General features: G+C 36.8%; 1 protein-coding gene across 7 annotated transcripts in view; it reads right to left on the bottom strand.

Moving 5' to 3' along the window:
* LOC308609613 (lysine-specific demethylase 5C-like) overlaps positions 1 to 22,142 on the bottom strand; it is a 45,714-nt gene that overhangs the window by 22,900 nt on the left and 672 nt on the right. For 2 of the 7 annotated variants that reach the window (XM_081223324.1, XM_081223330.1), the window contains exons 3-11: positions 21,038 to 21,115; positions 19,900 to 20,022; positions 19,274 to 19,444; positions 18,315 to 18,449; positions 14,737 to 14,860; positions 14,444 to 14,628; positions 12,711 to 12,869; positions 12,196 to 12,315; positions 11,922 to 12,080 (exon numbers count right to left, since the gene is read on the bottom strand). In XM_081223324.1, the coding sequence (XP_081079450.1) occupies positions 11,922 to 12,080; positions 12,196 to 12,315; positions 12,711 to 12,869; positions 14,444 to 14,628; positions 14,737 to 14,860; positions 18,315 to 18,449; positions 19,274 to 19,444; positions 19,900 to 20,022; positions 21,038 to 21,115 (1,254 nt within the window). The remainder of the gene's footprint in view (positions 1 to 11,921; positions 12,081 to 12,195; positions 12,316 to 12,710; positions 12,870 to 14,443; positions 14,629 to 14,736; positions 14,861 to 18,314; positions 18,450 to 19,273; positions 19,445 to 19,899; positions 20,023 to 21,037; positions 21,116 to 22,142) is intronic. The other 5 variants (XM_081223326.1, XM_081223328.1, XM_081223325.1 and 2 more) reach the window with 5 other exon arrangements.

Genomic DNA, 22,142 nt, shown 5'->3' with positions numbered 1-22,142 from the left:
TTTCTTTCTTTCCTGCCTCCCTCCCTCCCTCCCTGTCTTTCTTTCTTTCCTTCCTCCCTCCCTCCCTTTCTTCCTTTCACTCTTTATTTTTCTTTCCTTCCTCCCTCCCTCCCTTCTTTCTTTCCTTCTTCCTTTCTTTCTCTCTTTCTTTCTTCTACTAATTCTTTCTTTCTACTTTTTCTCCCTTTTATTCAGAGCCGGGTAGATGAAAGGCTCTTGGTGCTGCAGCCAGGAGTCAGTGCTGTGCCTCTGAAGTGGGAGAGCCAACTTCAGGACATGGGTCCACAAGAGACCTCCCAGCTCCACATAATATCAAGCGGCAAAAATCTCCCAGAGATCTCCATCTCAACACCAGCACCCAACTTCAGTCAACGACCTGCAAGCTACAGTGCTGCTCACCCTATGCCAAGCAACTAGCAAGGCAGGAACACAACCCCACCCATTAGCAGAGAGGCTGCCTAAAAACATAATAAGGCCACAGACACCCCAATACACACCACCAGACGTGGACCTGTCCACCAGAAAGACAAGATCGAGCCTCAACCACCAGAACACAGGCACTAGTCCCCCCCCACCAGGAAGCCTACACAACCTACTAAAACAACCTTAGCCACTGGGGAGAGACACCAAAAACAACGGGAACTACGAATCTGCAGCCTGCAAAAAGAAGACCCCAAACACAGGAAGATAAGCAAAATGAGAAGACAGAAAAACACACAGCAGGTGAAGCAGCAAGATAAAAACCTACCAGACCTAACAAATGAAGAGGTAATAGGCAGTCTACCTGAAAAAGAATTCAGAATAATGATAGTAAAGATGAGCCAAGATTCTATTTCCAAGATCCAAAATCTTGGAAATAGAATAGACAAAATACAAGAAACAGTTAACAAGGACCTAGAAGAACTAAAAATGAATCAAGCATCAATTAAAAACACAATAAATGAAATGAAAAATACTCTAGATGGGATCAATAGCAGAATAACTGAGGCACAAGAACGGGTAAGTGACGTGGAAGATAAAATAGTGGAAATAACTGCTGCAGAGCAAAATAAAGAAAAAAGAATGAAAAGAACAGAGGACAGTCTCAGAGACCTCTGGGACAACATTAAACACACCAACATTCGAATTATAGGGGTTCCAGAAGAAGAAGAGAAAAAGAAAGGGACTGAGAAATATTTGAAGAGATTATAGTTGAAAACTTCCCTAATATAGGAAAGGAAATAGTGAATCAAGTCCAGGAGGCACAGAGAGTCCCATACAGAATAAATCCAAGGAGAAATACGCCAAGACACATATTAATCAAAGTGTCAAAAATTAAACACAAAGAAATCATATTAAAAGCAGCAAGGGAAAAACAACAAATAACACACAAGGGAATCCCCATTAGGTTAACAGCTGATCTCTGAGCAGAAACTCTACAAGCCGGAAGGGAGTGGCAGTACATAATTAAAGTGATGAAGGAGAGAAAGCTGCAACCAAGATTACTCTACCCAGCAAGGATCTCATTCAGATTTGATGGAGAAATTAAAACCTTTACAGACAAGCAAAAGCTGAGAGACTTCAGCACCACCAAACCAGCTTTACAACAAATGCTAAAGGAACTTCTCTAGGCAAGAAACGCAACAGAAGGAAAATACCTACAATAACGAACCCAAAACAATTAAGGAAATGGGAATAGGAACATACGTATCAATAATTACCTTAAATGTAAATGGACTAAATGCTCCCACCAAAAGACACAGATTGGATGAATGGATACAAAAACAAGACCCATATATATGCTGTCTACAAGAGACCCACTTCAGACCTAGAGACACATACAGATTGAAAGTAAGGGGATGGAAAAAGATATTCCATGCAAATGGAAATCAAAAGAAAGCTGGAGTAGCAATTCTTATATCAGAAAAAATAAAAGTCTTTAAAATAAAGACTATTAGAAGAGACAAAGAAGGACAGTACATAATGATAAAGGGATCGATCCAAGAAGAAGATATAACAATTGTAAATATTTATGCACCGAACATAGGAACACCTCAATACATAAGGCAAATACGAACAGCCATAAAAGGGGAAATTGACAGTAACACACTCATAGTAGGGGACTTTAACACCCCACTTTCACCAATGGACAGATCATCCAAAATGAAAATAAATAAGGAAACACAAGCTTTAAAAGATACATTAAACAAGATGGACTTAATTGATATTTATAGGACATTCCGTCCAAAAACAACAGAATACACATTTTTCTCAAGTGCTCATGGAACATTCTCCAGGACAGATCATATCTTGGGTCACAAATCAAGCCTTGGTAAATTTAAGAAAATTGAAATTGTATCAAGTATCTTTTCCGACCACAAAGCTATGAGACTAGACATCAATTACAGGAAAAGATCTGTAAAAAATACAAACACATGGAGGCTAAACAATACACTACTCAATAACGAAGTCATCACTGAAGAAATCAAAGAGGAAATTAAAAAAATACCTAGAAACAAATGACAGTGGAGACCCGACGACCCAAAACCTATAGGACGCAGCAAAAGCAGTTCTAAGGGGGAAGTTTATAGCAATACAATCCCACCTTAAGAAACAGGAAACATCTCGAGTAAACAGCCTGACCCTGCACGTAAAGCAATTAGAAAAAGAAGAACAAGAAACCCCCAAAGTTAGCAGAAGGAAAGAAATCATAAAGATCAGATGAGAAATAAATGAAAAAGAAATGAAGGAAACGATAGCAAAGATCAATCAAACTAAAAGCTGGTTCTTTGAGAAGATAAACAAAATTGACAAACCATTAGCCAGACTCATCAAGAAAAAAAGGGAGAAGACTCAAATCATAGAATTAGAAATGAAAAAGGAGAAGTAACAACTGACACTGCAGAAATACAAAAGATCATGAGAGATTACTACAAGAAACTCTATGCCAATAAAATGGACAACCTGGAAGAAATGGACAAATTCTTAGAAATGCACAACCTGCCAAGACTGACTCAGGAAGAAATAGAAAATAGGAATAGACCAATCACAAGCACTGAAATTGAAACTGTGATTAAAAATCTTCCAACAAACAAAAGCCCAGGACCAGATGGCTTCACAGGCGAATTCTATCAAACATTTAGAGAAGAGCTAACACCTATCCTTCTCAAACTCTGTGTAGCAGAGGGAGGAACAGTCCCAAACTCATTCTACGAGGCCACCATCACCTTGATACCAAAACCAGGCAAGGATGTCACAAAGAAAACTACATGCCAATATCATTGATGAACATAGATGCAAAACTCCTCAATAAAATACTAGCAAACAGAATCCAACAGCACATTAAAAGGATCATACACCATGATCAAGTGGGGTTTATTCCAGGAATGCAAGGATTCTTCAATATATGCAAATCAATCAACATGATACACCATATTAACAAATTAAAGGAGAAAAACCATATGATCATCTCAATAGATGCAGAGAAAGCTTTCGACAAAATTCAACACCCATTTATGATAAAAACCTTCCAGAAAGTAGGCAGAGAGGGAACTCTCCTCAACATAATAAAGGCCATATATGACAAACCCACAGCCAACATCGTCCTCAATGGTGAAAAACTAAAACCATTTCCACTAAGATCAGGAACAAGACAAGGCTGCCCACTCTCACCACTCTTATTCAACCTACTTTTGGAAGTTTTAGCCACAGCAATCAGAGAAGAAAAGGAAATAATAGGAATCCAAATTGGAGAAGAAGAAGTAAAGCTGTCACTGTTTGCAGATGACATGATACTATACATAGAGAATCCCAAAGATGCTACCAGAAAACTACTAGAGCTAATCAATGAATTTGGTAAAGTAGGAGGATACAAAATTAATGCACAGAAATCTCTGGCATTCCTGTACACTAATGATGAAAAATCTGAAAATGAAATCAAGAAAACACTCCCATTTACCATCGCAACAAAAAGAATAAAATATCTAGGAATAAACCTACCTAAGGAGACAAAAGACCTGTATGCAGAAAATTATAAGACACTGATGAAAGAAATTAAAGATGATACAAATAGATGGAGAGATATACCATGCTCCTGGATTGGAAGAATCAATATTGTGAAAATGACTCTACTACCCAAAGCAATCTACAGATTCAATGCAATCCCTATCAAACTACCACTGGCATTTTTCACAGAACTAGAACAAAAAATTTCAAAATTTGTTTGGAAAAACAAAAGACCCCGAATAGCCAAAGCAATCTTGAGAACGAAAAATGGAGCTGGAGGAATCAGGCTCCCTGACTTCAGACTATACTTCAAAGCTACAGTAATCAAGACAGTGTGGTACTGGCACAAAAACAGAAATATAGATGAATGGAACAGGTTAGAAAGCCCAGAGATAAACCCACGCACATATGGTCAACTTATCTTTGATAAAGGAGGGAGGAATGTACAGTGGAGAAAGGAGAGCCTCTTCAATAAGTTGTGCTGGGAAAACTGGACAGGGACATGTAAAAGTATGAGATTACATCATTCCCTAACACCATACACAAAAATAAGCTCAAAATGGATTAAAGACCTAAATGTAAGGCCAGACACTATCAAACTCTTAGAGGAAAACATAGGCAGAACACTCTATGACATAAATCACAGCAAGATCCTTTTGGACCCACCTCCTAGAGAAATGGAAATAAAAACAAAGATAAACAAATGGGACCTAATGAAACTTCAAAGCTTTTGCACAGCAAAGGAAACCATAAACAAGACCAAAAGACAACTCTCAGAATGGGAGAAAATATTTGCAAATGAAGCAACTGACAAAGGATTAATCTCCAAAATTTATAAGCAGCTCATGCAGCTCAATAACAAAAAAACAAACAACCCAATCCAAAAATGGGCAGAAGACTTAAATAGGCATTTCTCCAAAGAAGATATACAGACTGCCAACAAACACATGGAAGAATGCTCAACATCATTAATCATTAGAGAAATGCAAATCAAAACTACAATGAGGTATCATCTCACACCAGTCAGAATGGCCAGCATTAAGAAATCTAGAAACAATAAATGCTGGAGAGGGTGTGGAGAAAAGGGAACACTCTTGCACTGCTGGTGGGAATGTGAATTGTTACAGTTGCTATGGAGAACAGTATGGAGGTTCCTTAAAAAATTAAAAATAGAACTACCATATGACCCAGCAATCCCACTACTAGGCATATACCCTGAGAAAACCATAATTCAAAAAGAGACATGTACCAAAATGTTCATTGCAGCTCTATTCACAATAGCCCAGAGATGGAAACAACCCAAGTGTCCATCATCGGATGAATGGATAAAGAAGATGTGGCACATATATACAATGGAATATTACTCAGCCATAAAAAGAAACGAAACTGAGCTATTTGTAATGAGGTGGATAGACCTAGAGTCTGTCATACAGAGTGAAGTAAGTCAGAAAGAGAAAGACAAATACCATATGCTAACACACATATATGGAATTTAAGAAAAAAAAATGTCATGAAGAACTTAGGGGTAAAACAGGAATAGAGACACAGACCTATTGGGGGTGGGCTTGGGGATATGGGGGGGCTGTGATGGGGTGGGGGAGAGGCATGGACGTGTATACACTGCGAGGCGTGGGTTGGATGGATGGTGGGGGGTGGCTGCGTGGCGCGGGGGGATCGGCTCGGTGCTTTGTGGCCGCCTGGAGGGGTGGGATGGGGAGGGTGGGAGGTAGGGAGACATAGGAGGGAGGGGCTGTGGGAACAGATGTATATGTATGACTGATTCACTTTGTTGTAAAGCAGAGACTAATACAAAAAAAATATTCAAATACAATTGCAACTGATCCCAAACAGCCAGTCTTGAAAAAGAACAAAGTTGAAAGATTCACAATTTCAAATTTCTAAATTTACCACAAAGCTACAGTAACCAAAACAGGGTAGCATTTAGACTAATGGAGTAAAAATGAGAGATCATAAACAAAGCCACACGTCTATGTCAATTTTGACAAGGATGCCAAAACCACTCAGTGGAGAAAGAGCAGTGTCTTCGAGAAATGGTGCTATGACTACTGGATATCTAACTTCAAAAGAATGAAGCTGAAACTTTATTTCACATTGTAAGGGAAAAGGAAAACAAAATGGGTTCAAGACCTAACTAGAAAAAGAAAACACAGAGGTAAATATTCACTGCTTTGGATTTGGTGGATTCTGAAAATGACACAAAAAGTACAAGCGACAAAAAAAAAAAAAAAATTGCACTTTAAAATGAGCAGTTTTGTTTTCAGAACACTACCAAAATTATTTTTTAAATCCTGTAATATGACAAAAAACTCTTTTAAGTCATGTTAATAAGTCATGTATCTCATAAGGGTCTCTTATTCCAAACATACATAAGATCTCAAAGTCAACAATAACCTCAATAAAGTACAATATGAGCAAATCTAATTTAGCTACACATTAGGATACTACACCACTTATAAGTGGAAGTGGGAATTCCACCTGTAAGTGGAATTTATTCCTGGAATGCAAAAATGGTTCAACATACAAAAATTAATGAATGTAAACTTTTCATTAATAAAATGTAAGGGAAAAAGACACACAATCATCTTAAGTTATTCAGAAAAAGCACATCTGACAAAATTCTACAACTTTTCCTAATAAAAACAAGAAATGGAAGGAAACAGAATTTCTTCAGAACAATAAAGACTACATATGAAAAACCTCTAGATGACACTATACTCAATTCAATATTAAAAGACTGAAGCTTTGTCCCTAAGATCAGAACAAGTCAAACGCCTACTTTCACCATTTCTGTTCAACACGGAACTGGAAGTTACAGTCACAACAATTAGTCAAGAAAAAAAAAAAAGCAATCAAAATTGAAAAGGAAGATGTAAAATCATCTATTTGCAGATGACATTATCCTCTATGTAAAGAACCCTAAAATATCTACCAAAAACCTGTTACAACAAATAAACTTGGTAAAGTTGCATGCTACAGAAATCAAACTACAAAAAACAGTTGCATTTTTAAAAGCTGACAATTAACAATCCAAAAAGAAAATTAAGAAAATAATTCTACTAACAACAGTATCAAAATGAATACCAGGAAGTAAAAGTGTACAAACACTAAAAACTAGAAAACATTGCTGAAAGATATTAAAGACATAATTAATAGAAACACATCTGTGTTCATGAATTCTAAGACTTAAGATGTCAATACTACCGAAGTGTTCTACAGACTCAAACTTTATCAAAATTCAAACAACAATGGAGAAGTGAAAAAATCCATCTAAAATTTTCCTGAAATAGAAAAATCCACCCTAAAATTCACATGGAATCTCAAGGACACCAAATAGCCACAAAGTACAGTTGAAGGTATTACGCTTCAAGAAGCTACAGAAATCAGTGTGGTACTGACATAGGATACATTAGAGACCAATGGAATAGAACAGAGAACCCAGAAATAAATTACTACAAATACAGTCAACTGATTTTGACAAGGGTGTCAACACCACTTAATGGGGAAGGACAGCCTTTCCAATAAATAGGAAACTTAGATATCCACTACAAAGGAATGAGGCTGGCCCATATACAAAATTTCAACTCCAAGTAAGTCAAAGACCTATACATAAGAGCTAAGCTGTAAGATTCTTGACATTTCTCCAAAGTCGGCAACAAGTACATGAAAAGATTCTCAGCATCTCATCATTTAGGGAAATACAAGTCCAGATGGAAGATAATAGTTTACTTTCGCACATTAGGAAACTGCTATTACCAAAACAAAAAACCAGCCCACAAACTGACCAAAAGACAAATAGCAGAAAATATGTGTTGACCTATACATGGAGAAATTGGAAAGCTGGTGCACTGCTGGCCAGAATGTAAAATGGAATCGCTGCTGTTGGGGTTTCAAATTATATAATCTAGTAATTCTAATCTAAGCCTATACCCAAATAAAAGCAAGAAGTCAAAAAGAAATTTGCTACACCAATGTTCACAAAAGCATTATTCACAATAGCAAAAAGATACAAACAATCCAAATGTCCAACAACAGAAGAATGAATGAACAAACTGTGCTATATAAATATAAAAATATTATTCAGTTTTAGAAAGGAATGAAATTCTGTTATATGCTACAATACTGATGAATCTTTAAGACAATATGCTAAATGCAATAAGCAAGACACAAAAGTATGACTCCATTTACGTGACATATCTAGAGCAGTCAAATTCATAGGCAGAAAACAACAGTGGTTACTAGAGGCTGGAGGGAAAGGAGAATGGGAAATTATTTAATGGGTACAAAGTTTGTGTTTGGGGTGATAAGAAAGGATGGTGGTGATGGTTGCATGACCTTGTGACTGTACTTAATGCCACTCAAGTATATATTTAAAATGATTAATATAGTAAATTTTATATTATGCATATTTTACCATATTTGAAAAATATCAATTACAAAAGCCAAAAACTTCAATTAAAATATGCAAAGGACCTAAATAGGTATTTCTCCAAAGGAGTTACATAAATGGTCAACATACACATGAAAAGATGCTTGACATTAGTTAGTATAATGAGATGATTACAACCATGTAACAGTCAATAACAAGTATTAGTAGGCATGTGGAAAGTGGAACCCTCATTTGCTACTAGTAATGTGGTAAACAGTTTAATAAATTAAACACAGATTATCATGCAATCCAGTAATTCCATTCTTAAATACATATTCAAGAAAAATGGAAACTGGTGTTCAAACCAAAAATGTAGAGGAATGTTCACTCGACAAATTCAATACTCTTTCATGATAAAAACATTAACAAACAAGGAAAAGAAGGAAAATACCTCAACATAATAAAGGATATACATAAAAAGCCCACAGCTAATTTCACAATCAATAATGAAAGACTGAAAGCTCTTCCTCTAAAGAATAAGAAACAAGAAGAATAAGGAATAAGCCTGCTCATTCTTCACAGTACTATTCAGAAAAAGGTACTGGACTGCCTTTCTGGTAGGAGTGTAAAATGACAGAACCACTGTGAAAAATGACATGGTTCCTCTTCAAAAGATTAAACTTTGGGCTTCTCTGGTGGTGCAGTGGTTAAGAGTCCACCTGCCGATGCAGGGGACATGGGTTCGTGCCCCGGTCCGGGAAGATCCCACATGTTGCGGAGCGGCTGGGTCCGTGAGCCATGGCTGCTGAGCCTGCGCGTCCGGAGCCTGTGCCCCGCAATGGGAGAGGCCACAACAGTGAGAGGCCCGCGTACCGCAAAAAAAAAAAAAAAAAAAAAAAAAAAAGATTAAACTTTATGTTTCAGGAATTCCACCTCTGGGAATACTATACGCAAAAGAACTGAAAAAGGGTCTTGCATAGATATCTGTACATCTGTATTCATGAAAGCATTATTCAATATAGCCAAAAGACAGAAGAAAACCAAATATCAACCAATGAAAAGTAGATCGAATGTAGGAAATTATGACACATGCTACAAGATATAAACCTTGAAGTTTATAAACTTTGAAACAGTACACCAAGTGAAAGAAGCCAGCCACAAACGACAAATACATATAAGGTACCTAAGCCGTCAAATTAAGAGACAGTAAAGTTAGAATCACACTTGTCAAGAGCTGGAGGAAACACTCCGATTCACCACTGCAACAAAAAGAATAAAATACCTAGGAATAAACCTATCTAAGGCGGCAAAAGACTGTATGCAGAAAACTGTTAGAGACTGATGAAAGAAATTAAAGATGATACAAACAGATGGAGAGATAGATATACCATGTTCTTGGACTGGAAGAATCAACATTGTAAAAATGACTATACTACCTAAAGCAATCTATAGATTCAATGCAATCCCTAACAAATTACCAATGGCATTTTTTACAGAACTAGAACAAAAAATCTTAAAATTTGTATGGAGACACAAAAGACCCCAAATAGCCAAAGCAGTCTTGAGGGAAGATAAACAGAGTTGGAGGAATCAGACTCCCTGACTTCAGACTACACTACAAAGTTACAGTAATCAAGACAATAGGGTACTGGCACAAAAACAGAAATATAGATCAATGGAACAGGATAGAAAACCCGGAGATAAACCCATGTGCCTATGGTCAACTAATGTATGACAAAGGAGGCCAGGATATACAATGGAGTAAAGACAGCCTCTTCAGTAAGTGGTGCTGGGAAAACTGGACAGTTACATGTAAAAGAATGAAATTAGAACACTTCCCAACACCATACACAAAAATAAACTCAAAATGGATTAAAGACCTAAATGTAAGACAGGACACTATAAAATTCTTAGAGGAAAACACAGAAAGAACACTCTTTGACATAAACCACAGCAAGATCTTTTTTGACCAACCTCCCAGAATACTGGAAATAAAAACAAAAATAAACAAATGGGACCTAATGTGAAAGCTTTTGCACAGCAATGGAAATTACAAACAAGATGAAAAGGCAACCCTCAGAATGGGAGATAATATTTGCAAACGAAATCACTGGACAAAGGATTAATCTCCAAAGTATATAAACAGCTCATGCAGTGCAGTATTAAAAAAACAAACAACCCAATGAAAAAATGGGTGGAAGATCTAAAGAGACATTTCTCTAAAGAAGACATACCATGCTCAAGGAATACATGAAAAGATGCTCAACATCTCAAATTATTAAAGAAATGCAAATCAAAATTACAATTAGGTTATCACCTCACACCAGTTAGAATGGGCATCATCAGAAAATCTACAAACAGCAAATGCTGGAGACGGTGTGGAGAAAAGGGAACCCTCTTGCGCTATTGGTGGGAATGTAAATTGATACAGCCACTATGGAGAACAGTATGCAGGTTCCTTAAAAATCTAGAAACAGAATTATCATATGACCCAGCAATCCCACTACTGGGCATATATCCAGAGAAAACCATAATTCAAAAAGACACATGCATCCCAATGTTCGTTGCAGCACTATTTACAACAGCCAGGTCATGGAAGCAACCTAAATGCCCATCAACAGACGAATGGATAAAGAAGATGTGGTACATATATACAATGGAATATTACTCAGCCAATAAAAGGAACGAAACTGGGTCATTTGTAGAGACGTCGATGGACCTAGAAACCGTCATACAGAGTGAAGTAAGTCAGAAAGAGAAAAACAAATATCGTACATTAACGCATATATGTGAAACCTAGAAAATGGTAGAGATGAACCAGTTTGCAAGGCAGAAATTGAGACACAGATGTAGAGAACAAACGTATGGACACCAATGGGGGAAAGTGGCTGGCGGGTGGGGTGGTGGTGGTGGGATGAATTGAGAGATTGGGTTTGACATGGATACACTAATATGTATAAAATGGATAACTAATAAGAACTTGCTCTATAAAAAATAATTTTCAAAAAATAAATAAAAATAGAAAAAAAACGTAGAACATGTTGCCACTTCTTCAGTGATAGTAAATGCTGCTGAAACATTTTCAAAATGGAGGGAACAAAAAGAGGGCAAGATCCCATATGCAGCAATGAAGATTTAGTCAGAATTTAGGACATCTAAATTGACCTCTGAGTAGGTAAGAGATCTCCTTGTATTAAAGAATAAAATGAAGCCATTTCTTGATGCCCTCCTAGTTCTTTCAAATCATAAATGTGAACAAGTTAGTTGTGGCATTTGTGTTTTTCTATTATGCAGACAACCAAAAGGTGGTAAACTTCCAACAATTACATGTGGGGGAAAGAGGAAGAAGGACTACTCTGGATTCTAACTGATAACTACAAGGTATCATACTATTCCTTGTGCCTATCCCCAGGAAAATACCAAAGAGGAAAATGTGGTAGTAATAGTGGTTATCCAAATTCTGGATCACTGACAAGATTTTCCAATGGCATTACATTTTATTGGCCTGCTCCCCAGTCACAGTGTAAATATGAATTACCAACCACATTACCTCCTCCTCAGGGGACAGGTTTCCTTTGCTACTGCTGACAGGAAAACCACTGCCAAATTCTTTGGAATGAATGTCTGCTCCATACTCAACTGTTACATCCTCCTCAATGCTGCTCACCAGCCTCCAGAATTCCTTCTCCACAAGTTCCGTAGGTACCATCTGTGACAACAGGTGTAAAAGATGATCATAGCCCACTATATTTTGGCCCCATGTCTCCATGAACACTAAGACTATCAGACACCAATCCCTACATCCGCATTCCACAATCACATACATGAACAGGCACGTTGAAGTAGTCCACCTTGAAGGAATCAGCCATTTCACCAAAGCTCTGCAAAGTGTACTCCTGGGTAGCCTGCTCAAAGCCAAAGGCTTCCAGGGGTCTCTTACACTCCTGAAATAGAAAATATTTCAGTAAGACAGAGGCAACAGACAACAAACCCCTTCAAAAACCCAGCTAGAGATATATCTTATGCTATTCCTCCACTTTAATTTTCCAGGTAGAATAGTTTCTTTAATATCTACTAAACTTACTTCCTTTTGTTCCTTTGGTTCACATCACCTGGATTACAGTCCTTCCTCTCTGTCTTAAATTTCTACCATCCTACAGCTACTCTACCCAACCATTCTCTCATTTACTGTGTCACTGATGGCTAATTATAACCTAACAAAAATTATTAACTTAGATAAATGGAGAAACCTACTTTATTCTTCCCTAAAACCAGGAGTCTGTATTGAAAACAATTACCAAGAACTAAATTTAAAACGTCTATGGTGGACAGGCCTTACCGCCATGATACACTTTGGGCATCTCCAGACCCCTCTGGGGATTTCAGGAAGGGGTGGCAATAGGCAAAAGATGTGATAATTGTCATCACAGACATCACAGAGAAGAAGTTTATCATCTTCGTCCCCTCTAGAGCACATTCGGCAAACATATGAGTCAATCTACCAGGAAAAATAAAAATAATATAAGCTGCTTGTTCAAGGAAACTTCGTCTTAGGCTTCCAGACCATTCATTCTGAACAGCCACCACCAGTCAATGACTGTGCATTGTTGTACTCATGACTTCACTATCTGGTGAAAAATATGACAACATAAATAATTACTATGCATGTTAAGAAATGAACCATAATTAAGGTGTGTTGGAAAAAACAAAAAGTAGAATTTATTTAAGTTTCATGGTACAAACCCAAATCATGAAGGTACATACTAGCATAGATCAGAGAATCACCTACGTTAGTAATAGCTGGTATAGACTGCAAGTTGAATATAAATAGGTCAAATGACCCACTATCCAGTTATACCTGCTATTCTAATGTGAAGTTTAATAGGTTTCCATTTCATTTAACTGTCTTCAGTTTAGATAATGAATTAGATAGGTCATAAGGACAGAAAGATTAAGGCAAGGTCTAACAACTTGGATTCTTAGCTACTACTGAAATAATTTATTATTAAGTATACTTTAAAAAGAAGAGACACTAGTAGACTTTTACCAGGAAGGATTCATTACTGAAAAATTGCTTGCAGTGAGGATAGGCTACATTGGGAGAATGCAGAAGTAACATGATCAGTAAAGAGCACCAAGACACAACTGAGAGTGGGAGAAAAAAATCTGCTGAGTGTATGGAGGTAGACACACACACACAAATTCTTATTAATCTGTAGATATTATAATTTGTCAAGAACATGTATATGTAAACATATGTATTTACACGCATATGTAAATATATGTAAATTTATAAAATGTACACGTTTACACAGATATATACATTGGCATATACTTATATATATGTATGTAGGCAGTTACCCTCAGTCACAGCAATTCCAATACTATATATATACACCACATCAGTGTCTACATAGCTTACCTAAAGTCATGTAATTTAATAGTAGTACTATCTATAGTAGCCCCAATCTGGAAAGTACTAAAAACACTGGGTTAAGTGAGGACACAATCCCAATGGTGGTAATAAAGATAATCTCTAAGTGGACATGATTAAGAGGAAGGAGAAAGCAAATTTATCACTTTATAAAAATGTAGCAACTCTAGCATACTAAAGAGATTATAAAATCTTTCAGGTGAGGTGGAGGAAAAGGTGAAAAGAAAGATTTATATACATAAAAGACTTAAGTAAAGCAAGGTCATAGGAGAGGCACTACTATGTAAAATGTAGTTTTTAGAGCCCTGAAGCATTTGCCAGAAAACAGCTCTTTCACATAATTTATATTTAATCACATTGTCTCCTACCACATTAAGATGTAAAAGTTAAGAATGTGCTTATCACTGGAGTTGAAAAGACACAGAAGTTTGGAGGAAAGTTCTGATACAGAACACAGGACATAAACTTTGCTCCTGACTATAATACTTGAGTATGTTCTTTCTCCTTCCTGGCCATCAGTGTCTTCATATTTAAAGGGCTCAGAAGTAAACTGAAGGAAGGAGAAAAGTAAGGTGCGATAAAAAATTTTAGCTTCCATCTCGTCCTGATAGTTCATAAACAGTGTTAAGAGGCCTTACAAACTGGGTATTGCTTTGATTCTTCCGCAGCCGCATGGTCATCTTGGTGCAGGGCTCTAGGCTGTTACTCAAATCCTCCTTGGGCAGTGCTGACATCACCTTCCAGTTCCCACTCAGTTCCTCCTTCATTGTAACAGTGGAGGGGTATATTACCCCTTCTTTACCTAGGGGAGTCAGAAACAAACCTGAAAACAAACAAATCCATCTGCCATCAGGATTAACAAACTGTCTCCCCCATGGTACTTTAGTACTTTACCCCTCACTTTGCCTCATAGCCTATTAGGCTTCACCACCTTTCTTCCGTGAAGTCTTATCCTTGGCTACGAGTCCCAAGCCCATCATCTTGGGGCCTGCCCCATAGATTTGTAGCTTCTTCAGCTCTGGGTTTTTCTCAATGTCTTCTTCTGTGGGTTCTGGCTGTTGAAAGAAGTTCAGAGGAGGAAGTGAGTCTTATATAAACAGACATTATACTTAGAGATCTAGACTTTCAATTTGCAAAATATCCCAGCAGTATAAATGGAAAAGAGATCATAAAAATTCAAGTCAGTCAACAGCCTCCACCTTGTTTACTGATGATGTATTTTTATCTGTGGGTAAGGGGTGACCAGGGATGGACAAACGAAGAGAGAAATTTGAGAGGTAACAGTCTCGATTTTTTTCACACTATAAAGGATATGGTAGAGTACTCCAGTATGTTAAGCTTAAGTGTAACAAAATATATAACTTATATACCAAAGAGTGCAATAAACAAATTATAAAAAAGCCTCTTTCTGCAACTCAGTTGAAGACGCAAATGGGAAAATAAGAGGACTCCTACTATTCTACTGTTCTGTTTGAACTCAGATAATGAGAAATAATTCCCTTCTCCTGACAATGTATTTAAAGACCTGGGAAAGTAGAAATATGTTATGTGTCAAAAAATACACATATTATGTGCCATTTTCAGCACATCTCTTTTTAGTGAACACCATGAAATATATTTTATCGACTGTTTCAGTTCTGAACAAAAACTTAAATTTAAGCTCTATTACATTTCTTCTTTCCATCTAAAATGTGACATTATCTAACTTTTATTCTACATATATATAAAAACACATATGATAACCGATTTTCTGGTTCTGTTTTATTTCCAAAATAATTTATGCAAACAGTATATATATTGTATGACCATATCCATGACAAACACAGCATTAACTAGGGACACAGTGGTAGCAAAGATATCACTCAGTGATCAGGCAGAAATGATTAAAAGAAACAAAACAAAGGTGGCTTGAGTTTAAAAGGACCATCAACATATATATCTGTCCCCTCGCTTATTATTCTATTATTATGGCATCAGGAAAGATTCAACCTAGTCTTTTATTTTTTTCTTTTGGTATTATAAACAAATGATATAATTAGTTATACTAATCATATTCTAAATTTTTTATATTTTATGTTTTGGCATCTTTTGAAGGGGCTTGCTGACTGGGAAGACTGTTCCTCCCAGGTCTAGCTAATTTCTAGAGGCAACAAACAACTGTCATATACAAACTAACTAATCCCAAGTCCATACCCCCAACCACCTCCTTATCTAACACTTACAAATGACAACCATGGTTTGGTTCCTAGCCAAATGAACCTCTGGCCAGGAACCAAACAACTATGAAAATTCCCTAGGCCCCAAAGCTTGCTGGGATTATTCAAACCAACCAGTTAGTTCTAAGATGTTTACCCTACTTTGCCTTGCTTTCCCTGAGGATACGCTGATAAAGGCTGTGGCCTATGCCTTCTCCCTACTCTTTTCTGCCCCCCACAGACACTAATGTTTCCTTCCTCCTGTCGCCCCGTGTGGCATGGTATTCCTCTTGCTTCTAGGGGCACTGTGAGTAACATTAAAACTTTTCTTTCAAAGGCACTGAGATCTCCCTGTTGGCATTCAGGCATTTTTATAAATTAAGACCTGGGCACAAATTAATAACTCATATAATAGCTGCATGCTATTATGAAAGATTGAGTTAAAACAGGAGTGCATGCACATCTAAAATTTTAATTAAAAATTTAAATTTTAGTACAATCTTTCACCCTACCAACAATATACTAAGATCCCTAGTTCCTTATCCTTGCCACATTTTTGCTTTTTGGCCAATTAGTTATTGTAAAAAGAAATATGTAACTATTTTATATTTTCAATTTGCTAGTAAGGTAAAACATTTGAGTAATTACTTAGTAAGGTTAATGTAAGAGGAAGCTTGAAAACACACCGCGAAAGACAACTGCATCAGTTTGTAGGCGTGGGACTCCTAGATGCCTTGTACATTTATAATTTCCCCTTATATCATATTAACTATACCATGACATATTCCTTTAATATACTCTATAGGTGATTGCTGGCAAAGCACATACCTTTTAAAAGAGCTAATACTTGCTTGTCTTAAAATATTAACTAACACAGTACTACTCTTAATCTTTCAGACATCTTATTATTAATTCCTATATTACATACACTTATGTACGAAGTGGAAAAACGATGTACATGTTAGTCCTCACAATTTCTTTGTCACTAGATTTACTTGTTTTCTTTTCTGCTTTACTTAGAATTTATTTGTATTTTTTCCCTGGTAATGTTTTGGAAATACAACCCCTTTCTTTCTTTTAGTAACCATATGGTTTTCAAGAATTTTTAAAACCTTTCGAGCACAGTACACAATCCCATTCTTAAAAAAAACCTGACTAAAGATCATTTGATTGTGAAAATTTTTTTGCTCTTGACTGGCACTGACAACTTTCAAACGTATTTGTTTCCAAGTTATTACGTGCTCATTTTTTCTTATTCAACTCATTTTCAGACACTTGTCTCTATAAAGAAATAAAGTACTAATGCAGAATACATTTCAGTTTCTATAATCTGAACATCACTATTTCTCATTTCTTCATTCTACATTACAGTGTTAAGTATTTTAAAACTTAATAGTACTAGGATTATTCACAACATAACTAAAGATACACACAACCTTATGCTAAGATATTTCAGAAGTAGACACATTCAAAATTTTATGAAAATATACACAGACATACACAACAGGCTAAGCAAAACAGGCTAAGACAAATAATAAGACTGTACTGTTCATATTTAAAATTTTCTATATATTATGATTTGTGACATCTTGAAAGGTTTTCTGGCAGTGGAGAGACTGCCCCTTCCAGGCTAGCCAATTCTTCAAGATTGGACTCACCAGAGAGCACACAGGGTTAGTAAGCAAACTAACCAGCCCAGAGCCATACCTCCTGTGTCTGGCTCCTGCATCCCAGGAGGCAACATTTCTCTGCCATAATCATGCAGGGCCAGGTGTCAGGAAAGTAGGGACCACCCTGTAAGTCAAAGCTCACTGAAATTGTTCAAAGTAGCCAATCCCAACCTGCCCTTCCCTTGGAAACCTAAATAAAAGCTGTGGTTTAGGCTCACCCTTCTCTCCTGCCCCACGCTCATGTTTCTACTGTATTTTGTTTTCCTGAGCCTTTCTTATGTCACCTCTCAGGGCAGCATCTGACTGCCCATCTCATAAAAGAACACATAATGAAAACCAATGGTTTAAAAAATAAACTATATAGTATGCTTAATAAATACCATCACAAGATTCACAAAAATTCACCCTTAAGACAACATTAGAAGAATACACGTTTGCTTTTAAAATGTACAAAAGGAAAACTACAAAAGAAAAATACTGCACACCATACCTATGAAACAACTCATTCACTTTCAATTAATTCAACCGTGAACCAGCTATAGGTTAAAAAAAAAAAAAGAATGTCTTATACAAATGGACTGTCCGTAAAAGGGAGTCCCAGATGAACTTTGGCAGTTTGTAGGGAAAAACAACCAGGCACTCACATCAGGCTGTAGTCTTTTTGCCCGCCGACTATAGCTGCTGAACTTGGAAGGCTGCACAGACTGTCTAAGGGGAATACTGTGGGGTTTGTATTCCTTGTCTTTCTCCTCACTGTCAAAAGGTTGAGTGTTACACTGCTGGGAATAGGGAAAAGTGAAGTATCAGGAAATGAGTAATATTCACAATCAGCAAATAACTAAGTGATTCTCTCATCCTAAATCTTTGGCAAGAAAAGCTGTACTTCTTGGTAAATTATATAAATCTACCCTTCTGTTCTTTGGAATGACAGAATACATCATGAAAATTCCTCTACATCTTTGTATTCATATAAGCAGTAGAGCCTAGTGAAGACCCACAGTCTTGGGGACCAAGGTTTGAACCTGGACATCTACCCTTACTTTCTGTGTGCCTTATGCACTTCAAATCTAATAAAACCAGGTAAACTAAATTTAATATGTTTGCACACGTACATGATACACATGTAGTTTTAAAAAGTGTTCTGGAGGTAATAAAACCTAAAAAGTTATTATTTAAGATAACCAGCTAAATCAGTTGCCACCCCTTGTTAAGCCCAAGTTACACCATGGTTTTATTCCTAAACTCTTTTTACATGAACTATCCTCCGAAAGTTTAATAACTCTTAAGAATTATCTTTTTCACGGAGAATGGCTAAAATAAGAACTGCTTTTCTCTAACTCCTACTTTAAGACCTTGTCCATGAAAACCCTAAGACAGAGGGAAAGGACATCCACTTCCCTTGATCTAACCTAGAAGGTGTGAAACCTCTTCACACATGCTACAAAATATTTTACAGGGCCAATTCTTGGAATTTCTAATTTTATCAATGAGCTTAAGACTCTCTAAACCTTGACTATTTAGAAGAAAGCCCAACCAGAAAAGGGAAGGTAAGAGGAAAAACAGCAAAATCACATTAGGCTCCAAACCAGCTAAGGGACCTCACCACAAGGTTAGCTCCAGACTGAAACACTTCATAAGGATAAATGATACGTTCATAGTGAGATCGTAGCAGGGAGCCAATGTTTTTGCCTGGTGGGTAATTGAGGCGCTGGGCAACTTGGGCCCATCGTCGGTCCTTACAGATGGCTTCATAGCCACCTTCCTCCATCACAATCTGAAAGGATAGGATAAGAAAGGGTATAGATTAACTATTAACACACTGGAAAGACCTAAAAAATTGCAATGAGGCTTAAAATGAATGCTCTCTGCCCCCCAGTACCAATGATTACAGGTCTCAAAGATTGTGTCAAGCAATGTTGGCAGGACTACATCCCAAGTGAAAGTTCAAATAGCAGGGTTGTCATCTTGAAGACTGAGCCCTAGTTTACCAGCTCTAGTACTAGTTGGTACAGGAAGTCCCATCAGACTGAAAATCTGCATACAACAAGTGGCTCTCTCTAGGTCCTGGTTTCTATGAAAATCTAAATCACTGCAGGAGCACTGAGGGAAAAAATGTTGGCAGACTCCTGTGTTCTTTCCTTTCCTGTCCAAAGACAATGTTCAACAACAGATGTGTCCAAAGTTAGGTTTTTTATTTGTTTTTCCTTTTAAAAGCAGAAGTACTCTTACCTTACTAAGACTGTAGAGGTCCAAGATCTTCCGCTCCACATTGGGAATTTTTAAAGAAGAACCTTGAATTTCCCAGAATTTTGCAATCTGGTCCAAATAATTCAGTTTCACTCTGGTCTGAGCCTAGAGAATAGAGAGCCCTATAAGTTTGTCTTACTCCTTATCCTAACTTTGGTGCAGTATGAAATGGATGAGCAAGTATCGTTCTGTATTTTCTATGGTTTTCTACTAGGCTAGAATCTAGGCTTCATTGCCTTTAACACCACTGGTGTCCATAAAAAGCTCAAATAAACTAATTCTTTCATGTGAGAGGAGGAACTCAGAAAGTGATGCCTCAAAGTCAAAACACTTCGTGCCTAAGTTTAAAGCATTATCTTTGGGTTTAATCAACGCTGAATAAGAGTATTTAGGCTCAATCTAGTATCTTCCTCCAGATAGCCATCTAGAGTCTACAGAAACACAACTGAAGGGAATAAAGTAGTTTTCCTTTCCATGTCAAAAACTTAAGACATGAGACCAGTTTATGAATTATCATTCTCTTACCCTAAGTCATTTTGGAGCTTTTATTCACCAACCACCGTCAAAACTTCTAACAGACAATGCCAAACCATTCATATGCTTTCCAAAAATAATACTAAACCGAATAGGGACACTCTTGAGTACTTTAAAAAACAAGATTTTCCTCTCCTACTTACTCTAACCCATTCTTAAATACAGTCATATATCCAACACCACCAGCCTTAAGGTAGAAATTCAGAAAGCCAGATTTTTGCTCTGTACTTTGTTTTTGTTAAAGAAATCAGGGAAAATCCAAAATAATAAAATACGAAGGTATGGGGGAAAAAATGGGAAAGACAGTATCTTTCTATTTTCTTGATAGGTCTAGTTTTAGCCCATTTATGGCAGAAAAAAATATGTGATTCATCTCCCTAAATTTAAACCCTCTATATGTCCTGCCATTCTGCACAAGACTTTTTGCAGGATCAATATTCTTGGAAATAATGAAGCTGGTGTTACAATCAAAATATATTTACTTCAAAACCTAACCTTTTAAATGCATTGTTATCAAACTACAAGCAAAACAAGATTAGAGCTGAGATTCCACTCTAAGAGGGTGACTTAAATATTAAAGAAATACCTCTAGTTCATTTAGCCTCTGGATGCGTGGAGTAAATTTGAAGTTGTCAACTTCTACTGCAAAGGGAGGCTGCCAGTCCTAAAAGAAAGTGAAAGAACTTGGTTATTATGGCATAGCAAAGGATAAAGATAGAACCAGAACTACCGGTTTCTATCTTAATATCCCTCACTTTTAAGACTTATTATTATTATTGCCTCTAAAAGCCTCAAGCTGTTGCATCTTTAACACTAGGTCACTGGGAAAAAAAAATTTATAATCCAAAGGTCTGCTTGGTATGTCTCCTCCAAAAAAAGAAAACAAACAAAAACAAAAGAAAAAAGTCCCAAATTCTGACAAAATGAGGCCTAAAGTTCACTTTAAGAACAAAGGACAAAAAGGTTGTGAGAAAGGTCCTTACTGAAATGAAGATAATCCTATTATGAACAAGAAATTGTTTAATTTTCAAACTTAGACCATTATCTTTTCCTACTCTTGGTGGTCTGGAAAAGATGAACCGAAGCGTAACTACTATACTGAGAAAAGTATTACCATTGAAATAGAAAAAAAGAGAATCTGGGAGTCAGGCTCAACATGTGACTAATGAGCAGCATGCTGTGCAGTAAGTGGACATCTACTCTGGATGTCATATTAGTTGTTTAAACTGATGGCCTAGGTTCATTTCAATTTGCATTCAAAATTCAGTCAAATAACAGTTTCAATTAGCAGTTTTAAGTATCCCAAAGCAAAGGAGAAGACTCTACGTGAAATAACAGTACTTCAGTTGGTAGTTGGGGTTCCATATCCTTTCCGATTTTTAGGTATGTTTATTATACACATCACAGGTCATATGAGAAAATGTAAACAACGGACGCCCAGTGGCACAAATTCATGCAACTTTTCGTCGGTTCAATTACATATCAGATAACTTGGAATGAATTAAATGTCATTTAAAGAAAGTATAAAAGACACATATCCCTATAATAGAGACGTATGTAACACTGGCACACGTGAGAATCTGTACCGATTCAGGTTTTTTAGTTATTCACATAAAATTTTTGTTACTCCACGAAGTCTAGTGATAGGATATTAGTTTTCCGACACCAGCGCGTTTTAGTCAAACATTTAC

Source organism: Mesoplodon bidens (genome assembly GCF_964165515.1).
Source record: "Mesoplodon bidens genome assembly, chromosome: Y".
Lineage (NCBI taxonomy): Eukaryota > Metazoa > Chordata > Mammalia > Artiodactyla > Ziphiidae > Mesoplodon > Mesoplodon bidens.
Note: the sequence above shows the minus strand (reverse complement) of the source record. Positions and strands in the feature narration are given on the sequence as shown.